This window comes from Mus pahari, chromosome 7 (genome assembly GCF_900095145.1).
Source record: "Mus pahari chromosome 7, PAHARI_EIJ_v1.1, whole genome shotgun sequence".
Lineage (NCBI taxonomy): Eukaryota > Metazoa > Chordata > Mammalia > Rodentia > Muridae > Mus > Mus pahari.
The window spans coordinates 54,479,528-54,498,563 of NC_034596.1; the positions used below are offsets into that span (position 1 = coordinate 54,479,528).

The window sequence follows — 19,036 nt, forward strand, 5'->3', positions numbered from 1 at the left end:
TTTACTTGCTTAAAGTAAAAACTATTATTTCTTCCAGAGGACAGTATCTTCTTATGATGAAGAGTTATGATCTTGCAAAATTCACTATTTATCAAGTAGCAGAAATGAACAAAGGTAAATAAAACTAATTCAAAAATAAAAACATTAAAGAAATATTTCTCCATGATTTTGTACTATTTGTAATATATATATATATATATATATATATATACATATATATATATGTGTGTGTGTGTGTGTGTGTGTATATAGATATTGAGATGATGAACAATTCACTTGAAAGGTAGAATTTGAAACTTCAGTTTTCACATCTACATAATTAACTAATGAATTTTGTGAGAAAGCTCATTATATGACATATCAGCTTATAATTTTACTTTTTGGGGTTTGTAACTGTAGTGATGTTTTGTTTTATGGTAATAAAAGGTTTTAGTTGATATATCATTCATATGATATGTATTCATGTTGCAAAAATAATATCATACTGTGTGGCTCCCCTAACATAATTATATTCTAAATCCATACTACCCAGCAAGGGTATCAGTAATCTTTCCTTTGCTTTCAGGTATCATTGAGATGTCCCCGATACAGGAAGCACTCATTTACTCATTTTGTGAAAACCATGACAAGGCCATTCACATCTTGGAAGGGGTCATAGCCAGTAAACCAGACATCTCCACTTATGCACTCTTGGCAAAAGCCCAAATGAAGGCCAAGAGAATCAAGGTAAAAAGTCTGACAATTGACGGATTGATGTTTATTAAACTTTGTAATAGAATTCAGGCATTATACTTAAGGATGGCATCTTAGTTACAGTTCTATTGCTGTGAAAAGACACCATGACCAAGGCAACTCTTAAAAAAGAAAATATTTAATTGGGGCTGGCTTAGCGTTTCAGAGGTTCAGTCCATTTTCATCATGGTGGGAAGCATGGCAATGTCCAGGCTGACATGGTGCTGGAGAAGGAGCTGTGAATTCTATATCTTGAATAATAGAAGGTGACTGTGTACCACATACTAGGCATAGCTTGAGCCTAGGAGACCTCAAAGCCCACTCACACGATGACACACTTCCTCCAACAAGGCCAAACCTACTTCAGCAAGGCCACTCATGATAGTGCCACTCCCTATGGGTCGAGTATTCAAACATGTGAGTTATGAGGAGGCCACACCTACTCAAACCACTATAGATTGCATTTAAATATTTTTACAGAATGAAATGGTAGCATTTATTCATGAATTATTCATATACTTATAACTATATCTGTACTTACTATGCTATCTATCTATCTATCTATCTATCTATCTATCTATCTATCTATCTATCTATCAACCAACAGATTGGATTCCTCCCACCCTCCCTCCCTCCTTCCCTCCCTCCATCCCTCCATCCCTCCCTCCCTCCCTCCCTTTCTTCCTTCCTTCCTTTCTTTCTTCCAAAACAGAGCTGCTGAAAATAGTTTTTTGCATGTCCTGTTTCAGGATACAGTCTCGGGAGTGGATTGCTGGCTTGTGAACCTGCTCTCTAATGTTTTGCCAGGTTACTCTTCTATCTGCGTCTGCTGACTGGTGCCATCTCCAGGAAATGGATTTTCCAGGCATTTCTGTTTTGCAGTCTTGTGGACAGGAACCGATGCCTTCTGTGCTCTGTCCACGCCTCTGAGCTTGAGTGTCAGGATGAGCATCATTCATTTATGCCTATCAGTCATTTGTACTTTCTTGTCTGTCAGCGTTTCCTACACTAGCCTTTGTTATCTTCTTCCTACTGCTTTATGTGTTTGTTGTTTGTTTGTCTGTTTATTTATTTATTTATTTATTTATTTATTTATTTATTTATTTATGTTTTTCTCTTGCCTCAAGTTTATTTGTAACAACAGCATAGAACACTCGTCATCTGCAAATAGTGTGTGGGTAGGTGTGTCACAGCAGTCCACCTGTCTTCACACTGGCAGATAGAAGCCTTTTCTATGGGGCCTTCACAGGGGCCTGGGCACCTTTGGGAGCCTGAGCTGGAGCTGAAGCAGGGCTTTAGCTGGAGCTTTGGCATCTGCCTTGGTTTGAACCTTGGGCTTTGTTTGGCAGAGACTATGCCCTTTGGCCGTGTGGTTTCAAATCTACTTCCCAAGCTTGGAATGAGTGATAAAAGCCAGCAGGCTGAGTTTGTAGCTGGGGCCCCTTGGCATCTTGGGCTTGATGGCCTGAGGCTTCACAAGGGCCTTGATGGCCTCTGCGCATATACTCACAACCTTTGCATTGTTGGCCTGCATCTTCTTCAGGCCTTTCTTGTGCTTCTTGGCAAAGCACATGTTCCTCAGGAACTTGGGGTCAACCCCATTAAGAGATTCATATCTTTGTGACCAGGGTTTCTTGATGCCACTTCTGTGCCATTTGTGGGACTGGTTGTGTGTGGTGTGGTTCTTGGACTTGGCCATGTCTGCATGATAACCCAAGGCTCCTGCTGTGCCTGGGGCCAGAAGGTGCTTTATGTATTTTAAAAATCAGTTCTCTGTATTGACCCTAACCTGTGTGCTGTATAGTCTCATCATTTGAGATTTGTTCTACTATGCCTTTTGATGAAAAGGCATCCTTGGTGTGTCTGGGTGTGTCTGCTCACAGAGTTACTTTCAGGTGATTAGTTTTGTTTTTAAATGTTCTTTTACTTTTTTACTTTAAATTTAATTAACTTTTTTTTTTTTTTTTTTTTTACTTATTCACTTTACATCCTGGTTACTGTTCCACCCCTGGACACCCCCCCCCACACACACACACACAGTCCTTCCCCCTCCCTCCTTCTCTTCTGAGAGGACTGAGGCCGCCAACTCTGGCACTTCAAGTCTTTTTGCGAGGCTAGGCTCTTCCTCTCCCACTGAGGCCAGACAAGGCAGCCCAGCTAGAAGAACATAGCCCAGGCACAGGCAGCAGCTTTGGGACAGCCCCTGCTCTAGTTTTTCAGGACCACATGAAGACTAAGCTGCACATCTGCTACAGATGAGCAGGGAGACCTAGATCCAGCCCATTTACGTATGTTCTTTGGTTGGTGGTTAAGCTCAGAGAGTCCCAAGGATCCAGGAGAGTTGATTCTGTCGGTCTTCCTGTGGAGTTTGTATCCTCTTTGGGGCTGCAATCCTTCCCCTTTATTCTTTTATAAGAGTCTCCACACTCTATCCACTGTTTGGCTGTGGGTATCTGTGTTTGTCTGAGTCAGCTGCTGGGTAGTGCCTCCCAGAGGACAACATGCTCCTGTCTGCAAGCATAACAGAGTGTCATTAATAGTGTCAGGGATTGGCGTTTGCCCATGGTATAGGCCTTAAGTTGGGCTGGTTATTGGTTGGCCATCCCCCCAGTCTCTACTCCATTCCTGTGCCTGCATTCCTTGTAGACAGGATACATTTTGGGTTGAAAGTTTTGTGGATGAGTTGGTGTCTCTATCACTCCTCTGGGGTTCCTGTCTAGATATAGGAGGTGACCTCTTCAGGTTCTGTATCCTCAATATAGTGAGTCACAGCTAAGGTTACCCCCCATTGATTCTTTTTTTTTTTCTTTTTTCTTTTTCTTAGATATTTTCTTTATTTACATTTCAAATGCTATCCCGAAAGTTCCCTATACCCTCACCCCGCCCCTGCTCCCCTACCCACCCACTCCCACTTCTTGGCCCTGGCATTCCCCTGTGCTGGGTCATATAAAGTTTGCAAGACCAAGGGGCCTCTCTTCCCAGTGATGGCCGACTAGGCCATCTTCTGTTACATATGCAGCTAGAGACAGGAGCTCAGGGGGTACTGGTTAGTTCATATTGTTGTTCCACCTACAGGGTTGCAGTCTCTGTCTCATCCTGGAGATGCCCCTCACCTCCTCACCCCTGTCAGTTGCAGATTCCCACTCATTCTCATGGTCATCTAGCCATCTCTCCTGTCCTTCCCCATACCTGATTCTGAATCCCTCATTCCCTTCTCCATTCCCACTTCCTCCCAGTTCCCTCCCTCCATCTGACTCTTTTGACCATTTTATTCCCCCTTCTAAGTGAGATTCAAACTTTCTCACTTGGATTTTTCTTCCTGTACCTTTTCTATGATAAACTTTAAAAAGGTTTCTAAAATTTAAAAATTCAATTTAGCACACAGAAGCCATATGGGATATATATATTAGTGGACACCATGTAGTATTTCGATTCAGCTGTATACTGCATAATGTTTCAATGCTAAACATGGCATGTCTTCTAATATCTGTCATTCAATTAGAATCATGCCTCTCTGTTTTTGCCACTTTGTTATTTCTCCAATTAACAACTTTTTTTGTTATCATTAAAAATATCAAATCTTGGGCATTTTCTATGCTAATTTTCTTCACTTCCTCACTTGACACCAGATAAATGTGGCATCTATCTTCTTGTGGCAGACATATTGCATGCCCAACATACTGTACCACTCTGGGACCATAGTGTAGGTGGAACCCGTCATTTGCTCTTATTAGTAGACCCCCCACAAAGGTGATGGGATGCCATGCTGCCCACAATCATGTTACATTATATAATGTTTATGAGTAGAAGTCTGGAGAGAGATTTGTCCTGCTAGCCTTGATAGAGCAAATAGCTGTACTAGTTAGTAACTGACTATGGAGATGGTCCCAAGGCTGGGAAATGCTATGGGCTATAGGAGCTCAGGATCTCCCAAATAGAGGTCACTACTCTCTGCCATGGAGTCATAGGGAAAGAAAAGGTTTTCAACAACCCCAGAGATCTTGGGAGAAGAGCCTTCTTTATTTGAGCTATCAGATGGCAATACTACCCAGCTAGCACTTTTTGGCCTAGGGAGCATAGGACAGAAGACTTAGTTAATGTATGCACAGCCCCCTCACTGCGGAATCATGTCAAATGTATGCTGTTTCAAAGGCACTATGTTTCCTTTTTAGAAATAGGAAAATAATACAAATCTTATCATCTAGAATTATATTATCATTGTAACAAATAGGTAAACATGGGGCAGCAGCTTTAAACTAAGCAATGATGGAGACCTTGCAAGATATTTAAGGCTATCCTTTGTAAAATATAACCAAGTCAGAGGACTTCCAGGAGTTTAGGGTGTTGTTCTTTAGGGATTACAGCAGAAGCTAAACTATAGCAGGGATCTCACAGAAAAATGAGTGGGTGTGGCTTTGTCTAATGGAAGGAATGAGCACCTGTAGAATGCATGAAAGGCCTTCAAAGTTTTCAAGAGCGTTATTTCTCCAGAAACCAGTACATAAGTAGTGATAGAGAGACAGAGAGATAGAGAGACAGACAGATAGAGAGACAGACAGATAGAGAGACAGATAGAGAGACAGAGAGATAGAGAGACAGATAGATAGAGAGACAGACAGATAGAGAGACAGACAGATAGAGAGACAGAGAGATAGAGAGACAGATAGGTAGAGATAGCAAGACAAGAGATTGAGATACAGAGATAGAGACAGAGGGACAGATAGAGATAGAAGGGTAAATCTCCGAGCTGCCCCATGTTGGGCATAGAGAACTGGGGGGAGTTCTCTGCTGGGGATGGAAGACTGGACATTGAGATGGCTTGTGAACAAGTAGGAAATGCTAAAGAGGAGTCACGAAGACAGCATATTCAAGTCAATAAGTCCCGTGGCTGCTTTAACAATTCACCCTAGTTTAGAAAGTAGGATAATAACAGTGTTTGAACCTGATGTTCATGATGGATGCATATGATGATTTGCCAATCAGTAAATAACATCTGGAAAATTAAGCTTCTTTTTTATGGGTTTCAACTATTTTTATTAAATTTATGTGGGTAATGTTTGATGTGAGCTTTTTTTTTCTCTAGAACTAGCTGAACCCCATTAAGAGTAAAGCAGACAAAAGAGGATGAATGAAATAGTATCAGTTATCATCAATACTTCTATTAACTACTAACTTTCTAGTACTCCATTCAGAGAAATAAAAAAGTGATTGTTAGTAAAGAGCCTACAAGTTTAAGTCTGGTGTTTGAATTTAGAAGTTCTAGTTTCAAAAATCCATACATGTAAGTCTGCTTCAGAACTGATGGCCCCTGGGGGGATTTTGTTTGGTTCATCTTCTGAGGGATGGGTCCTCCAGTTGTATAAGGACAACATCTGACCTTACCAGATCTGTGTGCATTTGTATGACACGAGGACAGAGCTCTTATGTGCTCTGAGTTTTCTTTACCTTTAAGGTTATGATGATGAACAAAAAATCAGTAAAAAAACCACTTGCTTCATCCCTTGTCTTTGTTTTTATTCTTATAGGAGTCTGTGAGACTATTTAAGAAGGCATTGGAACTGTACACATTTTCTGACAAAGGACCAGTTGCCACTAGTGTTTCAGCAGAGTGTCTGTATAACCTGGGTCTTTGTTACATGGAGGAAGGCAATTTTCAAATGGTATCTGTGTGTTTAGCTCTGTTTTTCTTTGTAATTCTCTTGTACATTAAATCCCCACTACAATTTCCCTTCTCTCATCTCCTCTCAACACCTCTCCTCTCTTCCCAAGACCCTCTCCTCCTGCAGTTCAGAAAAGAAGCTGGTCTCCTAGGAATAGCAGCCAATTATAGCTCATCAAGTTGCAATAGGACTAGACACAACCCCGTATATCAAAGCTAGACAAGGCAACTAGTAGGAAGAAAAGTGCCCCCAAGGCAGGCAAAAGAGGCAGAGGAAGCCCTCACTCCTACTGTTGGGAATCCTTCAAGAACACCAAGCTGCATAACCATAATGTGTAAGCAGAGGACCTAGTTGAGATCCGTGTAGGGTCTGTGTTGCTTCAGTCTCTGTGGGCCCCTATAAGCCCTGCTTAGTTGATTCTGTGGGACACATCCTGAATGAGGTAGTGCAGACCCAGAAAAACAAACATGCTATATACTCACTTATAAGTAGATATTAAGTAAAGGGTGAGCATGCTACAATCCATTGACTCATCGAGAGTAAGTAATAAGGAGATGGAACACATAGTCTCCCAGGGAAGGTGAAATAACATAAATTTTGCAGGTGGTTTGGGAGAGGTGGAGATTGAAGCAGGAGGGATCATGGAGGGAGGGGTTGGTAGGAAGGATGCAGGGAAAGAATCCTGGGAGAGATGACCGGAATTGGGGGATATTTAGTAGACAACATAGAAACTTAGTGCAGTGGAAACTCGCTGGATCTACAAGAGTGGCTCTAGCAAAGTCTGCTAGTAATGAGGGATATGGAGCTGAACCTAGCCGTCTTCCGTAACCAGGGCAGACTCCTAGCAGTGTGACTGGTACATCAACCCAATCACAAGACCTTCACCCTACAGTCTGTCCTGCCTGCAAGATTTGCTAGGGTAATGGTGACACAGAACTTGTGGAAGTGGCCAACCAGTGACTGATTCAACTTGAGGCCCATGCCATAAGAGGGAGCCCACACCCGACACTGCCTTGATGGTCAGGAACCAGAGGCAGGACAACCTATAGACCCAGGATAGAACCAAACAGGACTGGGAAAAAAGTCATTGAAATGATTCCTAATGATAATCTGCTATACTCATAGATTGGTGCCTAGCTCAGTTGTCATCAGAGGGGCACCATGCAGCAACTAAAGGAAGTAGTCACAGCCAAACGCTAGGTGGAACCAGGGGACCTCTCTGCCCACCCTCACAGAAGAAAGGGAGGAAGGAATGTAGGAACCAATAGCATCTATGTGTTTAGAAGTAGAGATTATTTAGACCTCTCTAAACTGGTTGCTTGCACTGGGTTCTGTTTCTGAATACTGCCCTCAGTGATGCAAGAAGTGAACTGGCTAAAACTACTTCTAAAGCTTAGCTTGTAACAGGCAGTCTTTACTCCTGTTTCCCATGAATTGTTTTAAATTAAATATCAGAACATTTTATTTGATACTAAATTGTCAATAACATTTTAAAGATAATACATATTTATCACCAAAATAATAAGTCTAACTGTAGGAAATTATTGTAGCAAAATAGTATCACCTCATTAACTTGATTTATTAAATTGGAAGTCGTTAAATTGAGTGTTTCAATGTGCTGTAGATGAAATGGTTAATGATTAGAACATTCTTTGACTTTCCTTATTGATAACTGAAGAATTCAAATCAGATTTAAATTGGTTAAGATGACTACATACATTGGAGAACTGTGGCATCCTTTTATCCTTAAACTTAATAATTATGTATCTGCTATAATTCTTGGACAATCATAGAAAACTGAACACTGATGCTTGTGATTTTTTTGAATTGATGAAATCCAAAGAATAATGATTGAAACTAAACTTCAAAGTACTGTGCTTAACAACATGGATTATGTAGATATTTGTCTGAAAATAATGATACTTTTAATTTTAAGTCTGACTTATTTCTAAAGATTATACTTGTTTGTTCCACAAGGATCTTTGGGAGAATTAATTTTAAATATTATCCCCCCTAAAAATTCAAGTGAAGCTTTTCAATAACAGTAACATATTTGTTAATCTTCTAAATTCATGTATTCTGTCACTAAGTGTATGTGCATAAACATATTCTTCCAGGCTTTTGAATCATTTACAAAAGCCGTGAAAGCAAATCCTGATTTTGCAGAAGCCTTTTATCATCGGGGACTTTGTAAAGTAAAACTCAACAAGCAAAACTCAATTCTGGACTTTAATCGGGCACTTACCCTAAATCCCAAACATTACCAGGTATTTAAAGAAATGATATCAATAATTTGGGGGAATGTTAGTTTCGGTGAAACTATTAAATAGTTTATATGTAATTTCTAATAAAAGCAGTTGGTTCTATCTCTCTGTCTCTGTCTTTATCTTTCTCCCCATCCTTTCCTCCCTTCTTCCCTCCCTCTTTTACTCCTTTCTTCCCTCCCTCACACCCTCCCTCCTTTTCTCAGTTCCCCCTCCCTCCTCCCTCCCTCACTCCCTCTTTCCCTCTCTCCCTCTTCTCTTTCCCTTCTTCATGTTATGTAGCAAAGAATGGCCTTGAACTTCAGATATTTCTGCCTCTGCCTCTGCCTCTCAAGTGTAGAGATTACAGATACATGTTATCATATCTGATACCAATTAAGTATATTTTGATAACCCAAATTTTTTTATTCTTTGGAACAAAAATATTCATGTATTTTAACATTAATATTGCATTTGTAAAGTATTTTGAGACTTGTAATATATGTAACTATGTCAAATACATTAATTTATTTATCAATTTCAATGATATGCTGTAAAATGTATTAGTTTCTTGCTTTCATATCACATGGATTTTGCCTCCTAATACACTTCAGGGACAACACAAAATTCTCTACATGAAATTTAACTTGCTCTTGATTTTAAATTAAATTTGAGTTGACTAAATACTAGATATTTTTAGGAAAATATTAGCAACCATTCTAGGTAAATAATGGTGGTGTAGTTATGTAGGGTGAGGTATTTTTTCACAGGAGTCTCATATTTGAGGAAATGTAGTGAAGAAATATGGTGAATACAACTGGCTTTCTAATAGCTTAGGGGAAAAACAGAGAAAGCAAACAGTGGGCCCCACACTATCAATAACTGAATTCAAGTGGTAGTCATAAGCCTGACCTCGATTAAATTATTTCAGCCATGCTCCATGTTTAACTTTTTAATGAAAAAATTGGAAAAGCTATATTTTAATATTGTCTCTAGGTACCATAGATTTGTTTGAGGTTCCATATATTATGGTAGAATTGAAGAGTTTACTAAATTGTATATCTTGCTTTCTCCTCTGAACAGGCATATTTAAGCCGAGTAGCTTATTATGGTTTAAAGGGCAGATACTCCAAAGCCATTCTGAACTGTAACGAGGCCATCAAACTTTACCCTGAGAGTGTGCGTGCCTACATCTGCAGAGGAGTTCTGAAATACTACAACAGAGTAAGCTGTTCTTGCCTGGGTTACTAAGGGTGCAGAGTGGAAGCTTCTAGGGTTGTTAAGAGCCCACTCACTTTCTACTTTTCCTCAACTACATGAAGTGAGATTATAGTATTTATATAATCATGGTGTTCCCTGTTCTTTGGACATAATCTTTGGCTATATGATACATAATACTCTAGCTTTACTTATATTTAATTACTTGATGGTTGGACATTTGGGATGTTTCTATATTTTACTATTCATTTGAGTAACTCACTTATATGTGCTGGGACCAAATTAATTGTTTGAGTTTCCTAAATAGAAATTCCTGGGCAAAAGATTATGATAACTGATGCTGTATGAAATGATTTATTTCTCCCTGATTTTATCTTTGACATTTCTTTATTACTTCCCCACATGGGATACTTTTATCACCTAAAGCAAAAGTATATACACGCATTATGTATCAATTCCATGAAAGTTCATGTTCACGTGATGACGTGAGATATTAGAGAAGAATGGAAGGGATGCAGAAGTGTGAGTGGAAAATATGACCGTGTAGCAGTATGAGTAGCAGAAGGCAGTCAGGCCTTTAGTGTTCACCAAAGGAATGTGAACTCTCATGCAACCGGTATCAATTTCTTCAGGCCATATAGCAACACTAGTAACAATTGCTTAAGTTGATTTTTTAAGATTCTATTTATTTTTAACTTATTTGTATGAATGTTTGCCCACATTTATGTTTGTGTACCATCTGAGTACAGTGCCTGTGTACAGAAGAAGAGGGTGCTTGATCTCATGGAACTAGATCACAATTTACAGGCGGTTGTCAGTTGTGGGTGCTGGAAATTGAACCTGGGTCCTTTGGCATAGAAGCCCAGTACTCTCAACAGTTGAGCCAGCCCTCTAGCCCATAATTGCTTCAATTTAAGTTACTGACTTCCATAATTTTTTCTGTAGGTGAACGAACTGTCAGAATCCCTACCAAGATCTTCTTAATGAACTATGTGGAAGATTAGCTTCATAGTATTAATTTAGAAAGAACACACATTGACTCTTAAATGCTTCAGATACTAATAGGATTGCATACTTATTTTATGGTTCAGCTTGCCTGTTATGATTTATCTAGCTCACACTTTCCTTCTCCTTGCAGAGTTACAAGCTAGGTATTACAGATTTATCTACAGCTGTCAAGATGGACAAGAGCAATTACACAGCATATTATAACAGAGCCCTGTGTTACACCAAGATAGGGGAATATCAGATGGTAAGTAGCCATTTTAGTAAATAAGAGATTTAAAACAACATGCATTCAGTGGCTCCTTGAATTAGACAAGCAATTAATAAGCAATATTTTGTAAGCAACATGGTTAAGCACTTTTAAGCGTGTTTAAAGCACCTGTACTTTCTTCTTTATCTTAGCCATAGTCTTGAAAAATAATGTCTATGGAAATACACACATAAAACTCAAGAAACTACAAAGAACTATTTCAAATACTATTGACTTTTTTCTTAGTGCAAAATTACCTTATGCAGTTTCTGCACCGTCAATTCCTTTTATAATGCATGTATAACTATTTAAATGCCTGCATAAATTAGGATCCATTCTGTAAGTATCATCTGAATAAATGTTTTACTGATAACACTACTATACAGGATTTTATAGAAGTGATCACTGGCAATACTCTCTTAAAACTTGAACCCAAGCTAGAGCAGTTCACGATGGTGTTTGTTGTAGAATTCTGAGACTATAGGTAGTGAAGAGTATAGAGTAATGGGATCCATCAGCAGGGGCTGTTGACAGGAACTTGTTGATTTGCACTTGTGTTTTATAGGCCTAACCATGTCTTTAAAATATGGTGCTGCCACAACCCTATTTCTCCATCAAACTCATTTGTATTTTCTAATCTTCATGGTCATTGTCTCACCCTTCATCAGTATGATTGATTTCAATGAGAATTAGCTCTGTGATCACCCACCTGTGTGTTCTGTCCCTTGCTCTTGCTTCTTCTCCTCTGTATCTTCTGGTCTTTCCCTCCTCACTTCTGCAGGGGCGGGTGCTCTTGTAGACTCCACGTTCGCATTGTTCTAGGCAGACACACTCCTCAGTCTCTGGGAAAGGTATCCAAATCTGCTTAGAGCATCCGTGGATTTAGAAGTCACAGAGGAGACAGAGGTTGAGAAAAATGGTCCACACAGAAGAATGCAACATTCCTCAGAGCTAGCCCAGCAAGTTTGTCTTCCTCTAGAAATGTAGACAAATGCATAATTAATTTTTAACAAGGCAATTGTTAAGATTTGAGCAGCCAATTAAAGGATCATTAGAAGGGACCTACAGAGCAGGTGTCTTTGAGGATTCCTTTCACCCCCCATGCCTGCCAAACAGGCCAAACAGTGGGCTGGGCAAGGAAGGAACTCCCGTATGTTATCTCAGTTATGTGGAAAAGCCAATTCCTGGTTAATGAAGAACGTGCAAAACAACCTGAATAAATGAGACCAAAACAGGGTTGCAAATATTGGTGATTTTCAAGGTGCCTGCACCCCAGAGCATTTCATCTGCTCATTTTACAATGAAATGTCAGGAGGGAGAGGCTACAGAACTCATCCAAGTCGCACCTGGAATGAGAAACCTGCCCTGGCAGTCACACATTTGCTTGTTTCTGGGTTCACAGTCCTTAGGTAGCTTTGTGAAGCCCTCTGACTCTGGATTGGATACTATGTCATTTCAAAGTGTCACCTCCTCCACTCTTGCCTTCCTTCACCTGCCTCTCAACATTCCTTCCATCACTGAGGTAACATGTATGTGCATTCTTTATGGATAGAGTTTCCTAAAATCTAAGCATGGTGAATTGGTTTTTTGTTTTGTTTTGTTTTGGGATTTTTTTCTTTTGAAATTTTAATAACTTAAAAAGCAGTTACTGTCCTTTTCAAGTACAGGCACTTAAACAACACCAAAATCGAACTATGTATTATTGAAACACAAAGCTGAAGAAAGACAATGAAATTGAATCAACTAAAACCTCTAAAGAGATTTTTCTTTTCATGTTTGCTGTATTTTACCCCCTCTGAAAAGTCACAAAATTATATTTGGACGAAAGTAGACATTGGGATCTATTTTGGAATTTCTGAATCAATTAGCTTGTCAGATTGATTCATCCTACCAGTGGATTATGACGTTAGACAGGAAGAGGACAAGCTTCATGCTTGTTTTCTTTCTTCAGCGCCCATAGAGGAGGGCTTTATACATGTAATGGTTCTACCAGGCTGGCTTTCAGTTCTTCAGTTTCTCCCTTTCAGCCTTAGAGCAGCATGGTGGATTTTGACTCTACTATTCTATAATCATGAAAACAGTAGCCCTTACCTCTTCCTTATGGCTTATTGTATGACAAGCACTGGGCTAAATTCTTACCAATACATAAGCAAGGCATTTCAATTCTAGGCAGAAATTGAGGGAAGGTGAGCACCACTGGGATTTCCATATTTCTGCATTCCCGAACAAGGACTGGGCAGACACACATGTAGAGAATAGAAGGAAAAGAGTAGGCTTATTAAGGGAATAAAAGGCACTTCGAAGGGTAGTAGTGGGCCAAGGGTAGAGAAAGGTCAACGTTGCTACAGCGCTGGAAGCAGTAGAGTGGAGAATTTGTACTGTACATACCTGCTTTTACAAGTACTCTGGTATGTTGGCCTGTGAACACATGACAAAGGGTTTTTTAGACTGACTTCAACCTTTATTTTGTTGTTATTATTATTATAAGTTGTTTGAGTGTCTCACTTGTACGTAAGTCTGAGCACTATGTTCATGCAGTGCCCACAGTAAGAGGACGAGTTGGATTCCCTGTGGCAGGAGTTACAGATGGTTGTGAACTGTCACATGGGTACTGGGAATTGAACCAGGCTTCTCTGGAAGAGCAGCCAGTGCTTTTAACCACTGAGAAATATCTCTGGCAATCTGTCAAGCTAGCTGATTCATAAGTTCTAAAATACATTTCAATGGTATTTTTATATGTACATTTGACCTCATACTCCTGCTGTATTTGTAAGTGGAGTCTAAAATATGTATTGAAAATTTAATATTTCAGTTTGGTGGCTGAGGAGACAGACTTCAAGTCAGGAAACTTTTCTTAAACTCAGGATCTAGTAATAGCAACTGATGATGATGATATAAATTCAGAGAAGCCTGTAGCTCTCTCATTCTTAACCCAAACTTTTAGGTTAGGCATTCTGGAAAATGTCAGTAATTTTCAGAATCAAGAAATCTGAGGCATAAGGATCAGGAATTCAAGACCAATGTGGTATCAAAGCATGTTCTGACCAGATAGGTGCATGGTATGACACTATCTCAAGAAGCAATAAAACAAAAGGAAAACCAAAATAAATAAATAAACAAACAAACAAATAAATAAATAAAGCACAGCAGAAAGCACCTTCAGTGTTCCCATCTCCACCACCCTTGCTTGGCTTCTGTGAAATCTTTACTGTGTTCAGCTGCCTGACAGATTGCAAGGCCATCTTACATTCTCTGGGTCTTTGGAAAGAATGAGTCAGATAAGGTGTGGTCAACAGTGTGGTGGTTCTTCAAGTATTACTAAATATTTATATAAGCCTAGCATTATTTATATTTATGCCACTATATATATATATATATATATATATATATATATATATATATATATATATATATTCTAGTCATACATATTCTTTAGACACCTGTGCCAGGAAATAGGAGAGAAGGGCAGATGAGTAGAAAGTTAAATTTTATTTATTTGTCATTTTTGAGTCAGCCAACACTTCAGTCATACAGGAATTGACCCTTGTCTGACCAACCATATGGCTCTTTTGAACAAAATAGCCACTATAATGGTTTAGAAGAATTTGGCTCCTTAATACTTAGGGCAGAGGAGAGATCACTGGAGCTCTGTCTATTCAGTCAGTGGAAAACAATAAGAGTAAAGGATGCATTCTCACTAGATTAATTCTCTGAGCTTAGTTAGAGCTTTAAAAACAATCAGTGTGCTTATCAGCATACGTTGATTCTCCATTTCCCTCTTCAGTCTTATTGCGATCCCTTTCATTGGTTTCTGGTTTATTCATTTGATTAAAACTTACCAAGTGCCTGCATGTGAAAGCAGGATGCTTGTCGCTCAATTCAAGGTGGTGAAAAGATTAAACACTTGCCTCCTGCAGTTTAGACTTCAGTGAGGAAGGCAATAACATGCTAAAAAGAATTTAAAATTCAAACAGTGATCTCCAATTTGTATTCATGTGAGTATGTTATTTGGAGAAAGTATTCCTTGTGGGGACAGGGTTGGGGGTGTCCTTTCCTTCTAAATTATACAATGCATAGGAGTATTCATGGGTGGCAAGCAGATGGCATGTGAACCACAGGCACAGTGAGTACTTACTTAAAAGCAGCACTAGGCATACTATGTATCAAAGCTAGCATAGATAGGCTATGTCACATTCCAGAGTGGATTCTGAGATCCTGCTCTGGGTGGAAGCATATGTGGCCCAGGGAAGTGGACTAAGCAAGGCTCTAGAGAGTTGTATCTTGGCTATAAGTGCATGTTTTCTGTTTTAGGCTTTAAGAGATTATGGAATTGTGCTGCTTCTTGATGCTGGAGAAAATATAGCATTAAATACCTTCATTAACCGTGGACTCATCTATACTGAACTGGAGCAGTATGGCTTTGCACTAGAGGTGAGCCTTCCTGTGGATGTCGCCTAATGAGCTGTTTGATCTCATCCATCTTTAAAACATTAGTGTTCCTTGCTACAGAAGGGCAGTATCAATGAGTGACAGTGTCAGTAAGAATCTTTATAAGAGCTAAGTACTTTCTACTTCACTTTGATTACAGCTGATGGTTACTTTTTTTTTTTTTTTTTTTAATTAAGGCTCTTACCTCCCCAAAGAAGTACATAGAAAATTCAATTGTTTGGCAAAATTATTTGTACATAATTTACTCTGCTCTGCAATGTTCTTTTTTACTCTTGGTTTTTCCTTTTGTCAGATTAAATACATTTCAAACAGGACAGGACAAAAGCTGTGCAGAATTGGCTACTGAGAACAGCCTTTTAGGTCTTTAAGGATAGGCCTTAGAACTAGAGTTTATGAAAACATCTTGGAAAGAAACAGGTAGTTTTCAAATGATTCCATTTCAGAATAGATACGGTTTATAGATCTCACTTTTCATCATTAGTACAACTTAACAGTAATTTTTGTAATTAAAATGTAGAAACAAGACAAAGATGGACTATTCCTTTGCAGTTAAGTGACAGCGTTTTATATATTTGTAACATTCATATAACTTTATAGAATGAAGTAATTCTTTGCTACATGCCAGCTTAAACAGTGGTATAAAATTTACAATTTTAACTTAGAGATAAGGAAACGACTATCCAAAAGAGGTTAAATAAGATCTTTGAAGGGCAAGATCTGAACTCAGGTCTCACTAGATTATAAATGCCATGTTCTTTCAGACAAGGTTGAAGCACTACAGACAGTTTTAATGTTTGGGAGAGTCAAAAGAGAATTACTCTTGACTCTTTTCTTTTCTTATATACACTTCACCCATTAACAAGTCTAGCTCACTCTATCACTGAAATAAATTTTGAACTAAGCCAGTTCTCCTAATTGCTGTTTCCTCCTCAACTAGGAAGTCCTAAACTAGATTTGAACTCAGATCTCAGAATAGGATTATTGAGTACACTGTCTCCTAGTGTGCTGAAGTAGGTTACACCTTACCCTTGTACCAACATTCTCCACACAGTACCAAAACACCATGTTGAAACACAGAGGACATGAAGTTAGTCCTCTGCTCCAAGCCTGCAGTGACCCATCCCACACAATAAAACCTGAACTCCTGACCACTAAAACCAAGGCCCAACTTGATGTGACTGATCCTCACTTCAGACTTTACCTTCAGTCTTCTTTTCTACACTGAAGCCATTCCACTTTGGCCTTTTGCTATTCCCTGGTAATACATACCTCCCTTCCTGCCCAGGGCCAGGACATGCTGTCCCTATGCATATAACATACCTGTAACTCTAAGCCCTCCTTTAATCCAAATTTCTGACTGAATATGGTCTTTCAGTAAAAAAAATAAACCGAATAATTGAAATAGGATATTAAAATATTAAAAGACCTCAAAATAAATTTGGAAGTAGGATAAAGAAACACACCAGCAAAACAAGGAATAAGTTATTAGACCCCAATCCAATGATGCAACAGTTATATTAACTAGGAATGGTCAAAAAAAAAAAAACAAATAAAAGAATAGAATATCATTTGAGAAATTTGAAAAATATCTAGTAGTTCTGAGTACAAGAAACATACTTCAAATGTAATGATACGGATAACAAAAATATATAATAAAACACACAAAAAACCAAAATAGTGATCCTTCCATTATGTAAGGAAAACAAGCCACTAAAAATTAAATAAAACGTATAAATGATGCAGAGAAAGAAACAATAAAGGTTATAATAGTGAGTGATAAGAGAAGCAAGACAAAGAGAACTTATCCACGGGGGTGGGGGGAAAGATTTGTAGAAGAATCAATTGACTGAAGCACACTAGCGAGACAGCGGGTGGCTGTCTGACCTTCCCAGGAAGAGCTTGATCAGGAAGCATCCAGGCTGGGATGCTTGAGAGTCGACTGATACTTTATGATGCATTGGGAACATTTCCCGCGCCTTTCCCTTCAGATCTTCATGCTGCAGACTCAGCACTGTCAATTCTTTGAAGCAACCTGTTCCCTAGGTCCTTCTAAATCAATTCCAGCATCCTTTCCAAATTTTACATCCTAGAGTTAGAGATTCCGGATTTTTTTTTTTTTTTTTTTTAACTTTACAACAGCATCTGGATCCTTACCAGAGCATATACCCTCTTCAAGAAGTGTGGATTCCAAAGGTAGGTTCAGTCAAAAGTAATCAACATACAGTGCTTTGTTAGCACTTACTGGCCTGGTGCCTAACTGTTCAAAAGTCATATAATTCCAAAGGTTCTTTCCAGGGGGAATTTTCTCTTCTGTCTGAGAAGGGAAGTTTCTAGTGGTATACACAGCAAAAGGAAGTACTCGAGATTCTGTATAGCACAGGGCAGCACCACAGGGAAAGTCCTGGTTCCTAAGGTAGGTGTGAGTGCCATAAACTCGGGGTGTTAATAATGATCTCATTCCTTGTTCTATTCATTCTCATTGGATGTGACTAAAAGGCGAAGCTTTAGGAAGAGATCTGTTTTAATGCTTACGTATACTTTCATGGAATCAAAGTTAGAAGGAAGTTTTAAGAGAAACCCATGACAAAAATAACAAAGTCTTATAAAACTGTTTCAGGATTTTAAACAAGCCGCACTGATGAGCGAGACTAGTGTGAGCCTTTGTCAAGCTACTGCCACGTGCCACCACAGGTACGGAGGACCACTATTGTCAAAGGGGAGGCAAGAGGAGCCAGCAGACACAGCCAGTTATAGCCCCCAAATTGAAAGCAGAAGGGAATAGGGAGGGTGGGGGGAAGGGTGCCTGTGATAGGTTGGTTACAAAATGTGGGTAGGCATAGAAAGAATCCCTTGCATAGTTCTTGGGACTGTATCAGTAGCTCCCTTGTATCTTCTAAAAACATGATTTGTACCAATTCACAAGTACATATTTATATCACGGCTTTGAAGATGTACATCTGATTCAAGCGTATACACAAAATGGCAATTAAATGTATGCATAGCTTGACATATCTAGGCAGAAAATAATTTGTTCAGAAAGCTCATTTCCTGGAAAAGAGGGTGTTTTAAAAATATTTTCAAGAAAATTTTGCACCAATAAAACCTTTGTATATCTAAAACTATCGAAGACAATCCAAGAAAATGTCTACAAAATATATTAAAATGTGTAAAAATACAATACTTCAGAGTTAGCTCTTTCTGAGATTTCTGTACAACATATTATAGACAAGCACAGTTGGAAATAACAACAGTAATGCACAACCTTCAGAAAAACTGCACAGGTTCTAATATGAGCATAATGTTAATGCTTAATAATAGTTTATAGCATCACTTTTGGTAAGGGAAAGAATTACAGTTTCTTTGGAGGCTTAAATTGGGATGGTTTGTAAATTATAGAGGCAAGTCTATGCAAATACACAGTTTAAGAGACTAGAATAGAGTTTGAGTTAGTAGGGAAACTGACATACTAATTTTCCTCT

General features: G+C 38.9%; 1 protein-coding gene across 2 annotated transcripts in view; it reads left to right on the top strand.

Annotated features, from left to right (window-relative positions):
- Nucleotides 1-19,036, top strand: part of Ttc6 (tetratricopeptide repeat domain 6) — a 168,031-nt gene that overhangs the window by 134,174 nt on the left and 14,821 nt on the right. The window contains exons 20-27 of one of the 2 annotated variants that reach the window (XM_021202530.1): nucleotides 38-114; nucleotides 566-726; nucleotides 6,258-6,392; nucleotides 8,510-8,659; nucleotides 9,719-9,859; nucleotides 10,992-11,105; nucleotides 15,420-15,539; nucleotides 18,175-18,248. In XM_021202530.1, coding sequence (XP_021058189.1) covers nucleotides 38-114; nucleotides 566-726; nucleotides 6,258-6,392; nucleotides 8,510-8,659; nucleotides 9,719-9,859; nucleotides 10,992-11,105; nucleotides 15,420-15,539; nucleotides 18,175-18,248 — 972 coding nt within the window. Of the gene's footprint in view, nucleotides 1-37; nucleotides 115-565; nucleotides 727-6,257; nucleotides 6,393-8,509; nucleotides 8,660-9,718; nucleotides 9,860-10,991; nucleotides 11,106-15,419; nucleotides 15,540-18,174; nucleotides 18,249-19,036 lie in introns of those variants that run through there. The other variant, XM_029540958.1, reaches the window with a different exon arrangement.